The following is an 11,966-nucleotide window of genomic DNA, read 5'->3' on the forward strand; positions in this document are numbered from 1 at the left end:
ACTGTCATCCACTTGGAAGGGGATCTATGTAGGAGATCCTGGATAGAGAGGGAGAACAATGTGGAACAAAACTCAAAATCATTTGCAAGGGAAAAAAAAGGGGAGGGGGAACCAGGTTTGCTGGTCCCATAGAGCCCGGTGGAACCACTGAGACTATGGCCCCTAGCTGCCCTTCAGGTCTAGAATTGAACCCACACCTGTGGTTTTCAGCCAAACAAAAGACAAGCATATGAGTTGAACATTTTCCTCAAGTAGATACACTCCTTGGAGAGAACAAATGTGGGAGAAAGAAGGGCTGCTTATGCACAGGGAGACAGCTCAGGGGGCAGGGAATCCATGGAGGGATGGACACAGGGAAGAGGTAACTGTGGGGAGGAGGTGGGAGGGGAGCTGTTGCATTGTGGTAAACTGTGGTATGTCATGAGACAAAGTATATGTGAACTGCTGTATGGAAAGTGAATTTGCTCTGTAAATCTTCACCCAAATCATAATAATAAAAAAAAAAGAATAACATATACTATATAATTACCTTGGTGAGGCTTTATTATCTATAGTTACTATGCCAGACAACCAGATAAAGTTATTTCAGTATAATGATATAGGACATAGTAATTTTAACTATATTAAATAATAATAATAAGGTCTAATGCTTGCTCCATGCCAGGCTCTTTGCTAAGTGCTTTATAGACAGTAGTAACTCACTGAATTACATACAAAGCCTTTTAGGAAGGTACTCAATTATCACCCTCACCTTAAAAGAAGAAAATGAGGCACAGTTACAGAGCAGCAGAGCGGGAATTATACAGCTTGGATTTTTAATCTAGACAGACCTAGATACTTTCCATCTCAGTTCCACCCTTTACCAATCAAATGATCTTCAGCATGTCACTGAACCTTGCTATACCTTAGCCTTTTCTTCCAAAAAGATGTAAATGATACAGGTACTAACCTCACTGGCTGTTGAAAGATTCAGTTGAAATAATTAAACCTAAGAGCTTATAGCCAGATATAAAGTAAACGCATAATACATGGTGGTAATAGCCATAAAACAGTGCCTCAAAACTACATCACTTATTTCACCCTTTCTTTAAACATACTACCATCACTCACTCCCTCACACACCTGAGACATAGGAGAGGGATCCATAAATACCCAAGAGTAGGGCACACTTAAGGATTTCTCACTCACTGCCTTCAGGAACATTTTAGGTCAATGCCCGTGGAAAGCACACAACACTCACATCAAGTGCTCACAGGCCAGGCACCAGTAACTTGATCCATTTTTAAAGAGGAATATATAAATAGCCCCTCTTATTAATAGAGGAGCTTTTCCAGCCAGGACCCCTCACTGGAGACACCCCCTGGCGGGCTTTCCTCAGAGCTGAGGGCAGTGACAACAGTGTGGCTTGGAAGCAGCTGCACAAGTGTCCTCATATTCTCCAGGGGCCTCCCAAGGCTTGCTTTCTCTTTTCAACCAGCCATGATGTTACATGGTTCAGGGCCTCCAAAATAAAACCACTGTAAAACCACCATTCATTTGCTTGGCCAGCCTGTGGTTCTCTTTCGCAGAGGTTTCCAGGGCTTAGGGGAACTGACAGCTCCTGGGGAACACTTGAGCCTAGTTAATTTAGGAGTAATTGTGTGTCAACTATGATTTTTTTTCTTCTCTTCAATATACTTCTCCACCTCCCCACTCCTGATAGCATCTTTCTGCCTGTACAACTTACTAGAATTTCCTTAAACTAAGGCCTAGATCTTTATCAGTGAGAAGTTCCACTTCTCTGGGCATCAGTGAATTCATCTCATCTATCCCAAACGACAGAGTGTGACACCAAGGAATGGAGGCAGTCATAGTGACAAGGGTTTCAAATATTTGTTTCTTAATAATGTACCAGTTTGGGGGCTATGTGGTTCTGTAAGCAGAAAAAGAAAAAGAGAAATAACATTAAATGAGCCCTTTGCATGCAACAGGCCCTAAGCATTTATGTCTATCATCTCCAACTAATGATTATAAAATAATCCCGATAATGTATTATCATCTCCACGTTACAGGAGAGGGAACAGAAGCACAAAGGAGCTAAGTAATTTGTCCAGGGACACAGACCCAGTAAGGGAGTTTGAACCAGAACTCAAACCCAGGATTGTTTCCTACTATATATGATATTGTATCTGGAAGATGTGATCTCTGCCTTTACAATTCCTACACTGAGGAAAGTAGTGTTGCCATGGAGAGTATGAGATTGGAGTTCAGACCACTACCACTTTCCAGCTGTGCAATTTCAACAAAGCCCTATGCCTTGCTTCTTTCTCCACTGTCTGAAAAAGGTAAGAGAGATATTAATAATGAGTACAGTGCTTAGAGCAATGGCTAGCTTATTATAAATTTTCATGAGTGCAACAGCAGGAACAAAGAGTATTTACACAAAACAGAAAGAACATGACATGGCACTAAATACATAATACTGCCTATAAATGTAAGAGGTTCAGAGGAGAGGTTCAGAGGTGGGAGAAAAGTCATGAGGGGTGAGGGAAGGCTACACATGTGAAGGATGGTGTGGATTTCAGTAATAGGTCTGGAGGAAGAAGAGGTAATACTATGTACTAGAAAGAGAAGACTGGGGTAGAAATACTGGTACAAGAAGATAAAGGATGGGTTTTCTTTTTTTTTAATGTTGGGGGTTAAGATGAGGAATATAAAGATTCAAAGTAGTGCACCCTCATATTATGGATAGGTTTTGGAATCAAACAGATTTGAGCTCAACTCTCAGCTCCACCATGTGACACTGCATAAGTTTACTTAACCTCTCTAAGCTTCACGAAGTTCCTCCTCTGTAAAGTGGGACTAGTAATTAGATCATAGAATTGGTGCAAGGATTAAATGAGGTAATATTTGCAAAAGTTTTAGCACACTGTGCTATGCTTACGACAGCTATTATGCACCCCCAAAAAAAAATAAAATTTTTAAGGCTCACAACCAACATCCCCAAGGACAGGAAGAAATCAGACGCTTTCAGTTCTGTTACCTGGAAGGAGCATAAACTCCAAAAAGCACAGAGAGAAGACAACTACAGCCTGGAGGGTCAATGGAGCCAAACAAAGTTAAAAGCCTGTCTGGTGGAACAAGGGAGTTAGCGAGAACAACACTTAAAAATACTCACCAGAGCAACTATTGTGCCTTGATGGCAGCTTAGTGGATAATTCTCAGTTGAGAGGGGTCCAATGATGACTGAAAATAAAATCCATCATGGCCTATAGGGCCCTAGAGGATCCCAACCCTGATCACATCCCCTCATCCTTCATTCACTCAAGACAGCTGACCCTGGTGGTGCCTTGAGTTCCTTATACTTGGAGCCCCCTGTCTAGTGCATTCACATCTGCTCAACTGTCCCGTTCCTGACCACCCTAGCTCAGTTACCGCATCTCCAAAATTACAAAAGAAAAGAGACTTAACATTACCCTATTAAATTTTCCCCAGAACACTAACCACCAGTCAGTCTTACTGATTTCCTTGTTTTGTGCATGTCTTACTTTCATGTAAACTATACAAGAGGAGAGATTTGTCTTCAGGGATAGGTGTAGGTGAAAAGGGGCACAAAATTTAAGGGGCTGCCAAAAAACACAGCAGCTAAAGATCAGGAATATTTGAGTGCTGTATTTTTTTTAATCTAGCATGAACAAAATAGAAAAATTTTAAATAAAGAAAGGATTGGCAATGGTGCCATGCATACTGAAAGAGCTTGAGGCAAAAAGAAATATCAGTAATACTCAGACTGTCTTTAAATTTTTGTTATTTTTGCTCATCATGTAGGGTTTTGGGGGGGGCATTAATTTTGATTTTTTAAATATTACATTAAAATATTTGTCTGATATTCTGCACCCAAGCCCAGTGCCTCCCTTGCCTTGCTGTGGTCCCAGCCCTATTTATCTGTCTTGTTCACTGTACGCCCAGCACCTACAGGAGTGTCTGGCACATGGCAGGCGCTCAAATAAATGCTAAATGGTAGCTTGAATGATGCCAGAAGAAGGATCCCAAGTTTCATCTCATTCAATTCTAAAGGAAATCACTATGCTTTGAGACTTAACACACTGAAGTAGAATATTTCAATCACAAGAACTGAAGACAGCCTGGAGTAGAGGAAAGCACTGGATTATGAACCTTTGGCCTCTTTGACGGACCATGTTGGTCATCTTGGGTGATCCTTTTCATATCTCCTTCCCCCATCACTGGCTTGATAACTCTGTCAAAAAATGAGGCCCTTGGATAAAGTATTTCCAAGGCACTTTCAACTCTGAGGTTCTTTTAGCTTTGGAATTTTATACCTTTTTAAAACAGACACCAAACTTATAAAAGCCAAATCAAGAATTTGTAGATGGAGGTAAGGAATGCAAGCATTTTGCAACTTGTACCAGCTGATGAAATAGTTTCTTTAGATAAATCATCAACAATGGAATCAAAGGATAACTAACAAGAATTGTTTGTTACTTTCAATAATAACAAGGTATAAAAGAAGTATGTAATAATTTTTAATAAAAATATCTAACAATAGGTGATGGGTGAATAAAGTGCCTAAGGCACTTGACTGCTAACCAGAAGGCTGGCAGTTCAAACCCAAAAGCCACTCCTCGGAAGGAAGGTGGGGCAATCTACTTCCATAGTGCCTCAGAAACCCAAGGAGGGGTCACGATGAGTCGGGTCCAACTTGATGGCACATAACAACAACAACAGTAGTTTTACAAAAATATTTAAATGGTAAGCAAAAATTTTTAATTGACATGATAGACTGTTCAAAAATTTAAAGAATAGGGAAAGACAAGATATAAAACCATCATACACAGAGTTTGATCCCAAAGTTATATGTGCACTAGTACAAATTTTTCACAAGTGTTCACTATGATTATATCTGGGTGATAATATTGGTGATTTTATTTGGTCTTTATACATTTCTACAATTTCCAAATTTTCTACAGTGGGTATTATTCATGGCTTATATAAAAGTTTCTATACAGTCTCTTTGGAGATAAAATTCCTAATAATAGTAATAGCCATGTTAAAGGCAGAATTCTTTACATTAAAACAAAGAAGAAGAAAAGATTTTGGCCTGATTTAAACGGCACTACAAGGGGCCGCAAGCCAAGAGCTTCCAAAGCAGTAATGCCCAGCTCTGTTTGAAGGTAGGAAGGTAAAGGTAAGTCTCCACTGTCCAATCTTGCACATCTTTGCTTTGGGAAACAGAAGGGGTGGGCTAGCTTCATATGCCACTGCTAAGAAGGCTGCTCTATTTCCCTGGGAACCGGGAAAAGTACAGCCCAGGTATGTGAACTTCATTAGTCTCCCGTACGGGAGAGGCTTCCTTATATGCTCACCATGTACCCAGGGTTTCCAGTAACTCTACACCAGCTGGGTTGTAACACGCTCTTTATTGCCTGCCTAGGAAGAAGAGCACACTGCAGTAAAGTAGTGGGGGAAGGAAGTGGTAAGAGTTGCTACTGACAATCCATATGCAGTGTTCCTTCCAACATGTTTACACTGCTGATCTGGGGGAGTGAGTAACACTGTAATGTAAGAAGGTTTTCCTAAAAGCTCTCCACACCCAACGGCCTTCCATCCCCACCCCCAGAGGTTTAGGGAAAGCACTCACACTTCCTGTAGATTCGACAAGTCCTCAAAATCAGCAGGGTCAACTTCAGAAAGCTTGTTGTAACTCAGGTTTCTGGTAAAAAGAAGTAGGAAAAGAAAAATTAAAGCAACACTTGGCATTATACCCAAGTTTCAAGAATCTACCCTGCCCCCCACCCAAAAACAACCAAGCCCTCTCCCTCAGAAATGTTCCTGCTGCCATGTTATTTTAAGTAACCTTATCGATAATGAGATTTATAGATATATCTCCTACCTACTTACATCCATACACCAGTCACTCAAAGCACCGCTACTAAAATCTCAAATCACCTGAGGTTGGCTAAACCAAAATGGATTTCAATCAATACCATTTCACCACTTAGAATTTTTCAAGCAATTCTAAGGTGAGCCAGTGCTCTACCTACATTAGAATGTCCTGATCTGAACACTCTGCACCATATCAAGTCCAAGGCCATCCTTAATGGCATTTTTTTTTAAATTAATGTTTTACTGAAGCATCAAATAACATCAAGCAGTGGCAAAAGAAAAGAGAAGGGGAGAGACCCACCCTTCATGTCTAAACCAGTGGTGCTCAGCCAGTGATGACTACGCTCCCCAGGGGACATACGGCAATGTCTGCAGACCTTTTTTGGTTGTATCAACTGTGGTAGGGATGGAGAGAGGGTGTGCTAATATGCATCCAGGGGATAGAAGCCAAAGATGCTGCTGAACCTCTTACAATGCACAGGAAGATAACCCCTCCAGTAAAGAATTCCCCAGCCCTCAATGCCAATAGTGGCATTTAAAGGTTGAGAAATTCTGGTCTAAAGAAGAACCTAAGGCTAAAAGCTGCTTAAGTGTACAGTCAAAATTCACATGATTGCTTAGAAAGTAAACACTAGAAGATCCTGAATTGTAATTGTATTTTGCCACAGTATGCCCACCATCAGTGAATAAACATGGGGAATGATAATCACACAGAAGAGAGGAGCCACAGTCACTGGAAATTCATGGTGGTGTTCACCAGCGGTCAAGGGCTGCGAAGGAGCTCTGCGGGAGGAAGATGAGGCATTCTGCTTCACTAAAGAACGACAGCCTTGGAAACCCGGTGGGGCAGTTCCACTCGGTCCTCAAGGGTCGTTGTGAGTCAGAAACAACTAGACAGAAACGAGTTTTTGGTTCACCAGCCAAAGGCAGAAAAAACCTCACACACAAGCAGCCTTTGAAGGTGACAGTATTTGTCTACATGTGACCACCATTCTTAAGACAACAGCATTTGGCTCTTCCCTTCCTTACCAAGCTATACCCTCAAGGGCAATGTCAGCATAGCTGAGCTTCTCTGGTCACACTCTCAATCCAGACCAGCTGATTCTCTCAGCAACAGAATCCATAAGGATTTGATCCACACAGGCCCTAACTTATTTTGCACAGCACCTTGCTCCTTGCTACCAAAGTACACCCAGGCCTGTGTTTGCTGAAGAGGTTATTTTTCATTTTAGCTATTAATTCCATTGTACATTACTGCCAATTAACAGTATTGCCAATCATGAGTTTACAGTTGTCTCTGAAGGGGCACAGTGTCACGTAAGCGGCAAGTGTCTTTTAAACTTACTCTAGAGACATTTAAATCAATGGCTAAAGCTAATAGCCATTCACTGTGAACTCAAAGACATTCATCTAAATAAAAGTCAAACTACACTCAAAACTAATGGCACATCTGTGTTCATGGCACAGGCTGAATTAAAAGCAATTTGTCCAGAGATTATATTACTATAAAGATTGAAGGTAGTAATTTTTTAAACCACATATTGAAATCAAGTGTGAGCTTGTCTGAGCTTGGGGATATTTATTAATGAGTGCACAGAAACCAACCGGCAAAACCTGGGAAAGAAAATTCACAAACTGAGAGACAGACAGAAATTTTCTTCCTCTATTTTAGCACATTATCATACGGGAAAAAAATGGGAGAGGGGAATATTGTTTCCTGTGTCTAAAGTTTCTGTGAGTTAACAGTGACTGTTAACTTTCACATTATCACAGTGATGCAAGTTGTTGAGCTGCAGGAGACCTTAGGAAAAGACCCCCAGAAACCACAAGGCAAGAGCCAGAGGGGCAAGCAAGTAAAATGGATGGTGACCCTCCTAGATGTACAATTAGGGTAATACAATGGTGTCTACCCACCCACAGGGGTACGTGATCCTTGGCTCTACAAACGAGAGCCAGCATAGACCAATCATCTTCTTTTTCAAGTAAAGCTCACCATCTGGATTCTTATGTGACATCTTTCAATTCTTTAGAAGGAAAAAGGGGGGGGGGGAGTAACCCTGGGTGAACGAAACAAAACATATCTGTGGACAACTGGCCTAAAGACTGCCAGCTTTCAACCTCTGCTCTAGGCCTCCAACTCTTGAGGCAATTAAGGTTCAAACTGAACAATCTGTTTCTGGCTCATCCATGTGGCCAGGGCTGGAGCTGCTGCTCAATAGGTCTGGGTCTCAGGCAATTAACTGGTGGCTCCATTTTTAATTACCTGGAATAAAACCACATCCTCATTTGCCATCCCACCAGTGTCCATATTTCTCAGCAACTGGGTATTAGAATAAAATCATTTTAAATTATGACATGCTTTGGTTGGTCTCTCCCTTAAGGAACAGACAAAATTTAAATTTCAAAACTATTGTACAAGTTCTTCTTCTTAGATAAGTCTCCTTGAAACAAAAGTCCCTAGTGGCGCAAATATTGATGTGCTCAGCTGCTAAATGTGAAAGGATTAAGGTTCAAGTCCTCCCGGAAGTGCCTCAGAAGAAAGGCCTGGAGATCTACTTCTGAAAAATCAGCCAATGAAAACCTTATGGAGCACAGTTCTGACACACAGAGTTGCCCTAAGTTGGAGTGGACAGGACAACGGCTGGTACTTGAGAGTCTTGCATAATCAGTATCAGAACTTAATGGTGAGATTCCACCAAACAGAAAATAAAGATACTTGTGAATGAAAATTTAAGCTCCCACTAAGTCTGAATATAGTGACTTTTCTACTTTTGATGAACCAGAAAAGCAACGTATAAAAAATGAGGATCAGCACGCTGGCTGTCTTCAAAGAATTTCCCCCTCAGAGTACCTACTAGCAAGACAAAGAAAAGACAGGGGCTGAAGCTCAGGTCCCTTGCAACATTTTGACTGGTGGACACAGAGCTGCTCAAACTTTTAAGCACGTGAAATAAGTCCTGTGACCTAGAACAAGCAGCTGATCCTCATGGCTTTTATTAGGAAATGGGGAAAATATTTACTATAGTCGCTACATATTTTCTATAGTTATATAATACATTATTTATAGATAGATAGGAACTCTGATGACACAGTGGTTAAAGCATTTGGCTGCTAACCAAAAGGTCAATGATTCAAACCTACCAGCTGCTCCACAGGAGAAAGAGGAGGCAGTCTGCTTCCATAAAGATTTATAGCCTCACTAATGTAGGGGGCAGTTCTACTCTCCCTTATAGGTCTATATGAGTTGGAAATGATTAGATGGCAGTGAGTTTGGGTTTATATATATATATATATATATATATATACACACACACACACACACACACACACACATATATACATATATATATATACTTACTACACAAACCAAAATACAACCCTCAGATGATTGGAACGGACTTGATGGCAGTGAATGTGGGTTTATATATGTATATATTTACACAATCCAAAATACAATCCTCAGACGATCTTGTTCGCCCATTTCAGAAAAACAAACTCCCAATATAATTTTTAGTGTTTATTTTTCCACCCTTTGACTACTATACTAAGTAACAATACTCAATTTCTCAACAATTAAGTTCTTTCCCAGAGCTCTGTAGAGAGGAATGTCAATTCTCACCTCAGATTCCAAGAACCCTCAAAGGGTTAATCAGGGAAACAGCCTTAAGGAGGCCTTTCTTTCAGGTGGCAGCTGACATGCACACAAATCTAAAGCATCTCACTTATTTCTACAAATATGACCACCCCTTACCAGGCCCAACATCTGAATTTCTCTTCAGTTGAAGGTTTCAGATTCTCCTGTCAAAACAATTTATCTGTCAGCAGCGCAGATGCTGTCAAAAGCATTTCTGCACCTTTCAGTAGCAAAGAGGGGAGGAAAGAAACCTCAGGGAATTTAGTTACTGCCAATTGCAGCTTTCATTAAACATTTTGTCAGCCATTGTCATAACACAAATTTTCCCTGTTCCTGCACAAAGGGTGCGCAGATCATCGAACAATTGAGCCCTGCCATAGATAGGCTTTCAGTTAATCTGCTGAAAGATAACCATGCGGCTCACAGTTTGCAGAACACACAACAGGCACCTCCACAGGGAACAGCTCAAGTTTTAACCAGGCATGTCCGAAAAGCAAAGTGTTTAACAGTGCACAAGAGACTGCTCACTGAACATTTTTCCTGATGAGACCCCCTACCCAGACTCCACATAATTACAAGAGCTAAGTCCTTAAATACTGAGAAATCCTCACCACTACCTACAGCTGTGCTGTCACATATGGTAGCTACTGGCCACGTGGCTACCCACATTTAAATTAAACTAAGAATTTCAGCCCCCCATTAATTAAACAAGTAAAGAATGTCTGCCAAAAACATGGGTATATGGGTGGACAGGTTGAACTATTAGGTATGTCCATGAAGCAGGGAGTGTACCCAAGACCATGTATAGGGTTCGCAGACAATGGTCCTATAACTGTATTTGTATGATTTGAATTCCCAGGCATATAGTAGGGCTGACAAGGGACAAAGTTGTAGTCACTTCTTGGTCGTAGCCAGCTACCCAGAGGGACCCAGTAGTTAAACCTGTGGTCTCAGGACCATCAAGCTCAACTGGCATAACATACTACACAAATATTGTTCCACCTCCTATTTTGGCGAGTAGCAACTGGGACCTTAAATCTTGCAAGCTGCCATCTACACACAACGATGGGTCTCTCCTCATCCAGAGCAAAGAAGAATGAACAAAACCAAAGATGCATGGAAACAATTAGTCCTACTGACTGGTACACGATGAGATCCACAGCCTATATGACTATGAGACCAGAAGAAGTAGATGGTGCCTAGCTATCACTGTCAACCGCTCAAAAGGGGGATCTCTGTAGGAGATCCTGGATAGAGAGGGAGAACAATGTGGAACAATACTCAAAATCATTTGGGAGAGGGGACCAGGTTAGAGCCTGGTGGAAGTACTGAGACTATGACCCTAGCTGCCCTTCAGGTCTGGAACTGAACTCACACCTGTGGCTTCCAGCCAAACAAAAGACAGGCATAAGAGTTGAACACTTACCTGAGGTAGATACACTCCTTGGAGAGAACAATCATGGGATAAAGAATGGCTGCTTATGCACAGGGAGACAGGTCAGGGGGCAGGAGTACATGGAGGAATGGACACAGGGAAGAGGTAACTATCAGGAGGAAGTGGGAGGAGAGCTGTTGCATTGTGTCAACTGTAGTCAATGTCATGAGACAAAGTGGCTATGAACTGCTGTATGGAAAGTGAATTTGCTGGTCCAGCAAGATGGCGGACTAGGCAGAAAGACTGGACAGACCCTCCTCAACAAAGAAAAGGGAAACCAATTAACACAACACAGAAGATAATCCTGGACCTCTGAGCCTTGAAGGGAAGGATATAGAAGTGGACTAAACCCCAACTAGCAGAAGAATTTGCCTGAAAATATCAAAAAAGGAGACAGACGGAGCTGCGGTCTGCCAGCGATCCTGAGCGACCCTGACGGCACAGACAGCTTGGACATTCCCGAGTGGTGGTAGGACTTAAGAATTAACCAAAAAATCAGCCCTGCTAGCCAGGGACCGCATGGAGGATTGTGAACGGTGGCTGGGGAATAAACGGCGAAGGTGAAGAGAAAAGCAGGCTGAGCTGTGGACTTTTGCCGGTCTGGAGGACGCCGCCATTTTGAAGCTTTAAAAGCGGCTTGACTATTTTGGATATTTAAAGAGACAGTGCTCTCGCAGATTCCTGGGGCCTAAGAACACGTTCTGTTTTCTAGCAACTCCAAGGACAATCTGGACCTGCAAGACTGAAAAGTTTTTGATAGTTATTCAATTGTAATTTGTATCTAACTGAGTGAGAGACAACAACAGTCCCCAAAAGACACAACTACACCCACACCTCCTGCGACTCCACTTACTGAGCTAGAGCCACTACCTCCTTCTCCACCAACGGGCCAACGATAAAAATCCACTAAGAAGAGCCTGAATCACTTTTGGCTACTCTTCACAAACAGTTAACAGAGATCTAAATACAACAATGCCACGATGCCTCGGAGACAACAGACCATCACAGTCCACA

The 11,966-nt window shown here is 41.8% G+C and overlaps 1 protein-coding gene across 1 annotated transcript in view; it reads right to left on the reverse strand.

Annotated features, from left to right (window-relative positions):
• The window catches only part of LRIG1 (leucine rich repeats and immunoglobulin like domains 1), a 168,373-nt gene that overhangs the window by 108,640 nt on the left and 47,767 nt on the right, over positions 1–11,966 (reverse strand). The window contains exon 2 of the mRNA XM_007948092.1: positions 5,639–5,710. Coding sequence (XP_007946283.1) covers positions 5,639–5,710 — 72 coding nt within the window. The remainder of the gene's footprint in view (positions 1–5,638; positions 5,711–11,966) is intronic.

The sequence above is a fragment of the Orycteropus afer genome, unplaced genomic scaffold, assembly GCF_000298275.1.
Source record: "Orycteropus afer afer isolate SDZICR_OR568_19922 unplaced genomic scaffold, OryAfe1.0 scaffold00201, whole genome shotgun sequence".
NCBI classification, from domain to species: domain Eukaryota; kingdom Metazoa; phylum Chordata; class Mammalia; order Tubulidentata; family Orycteropodidae; genus Orycteropus; species Orycteropus afer.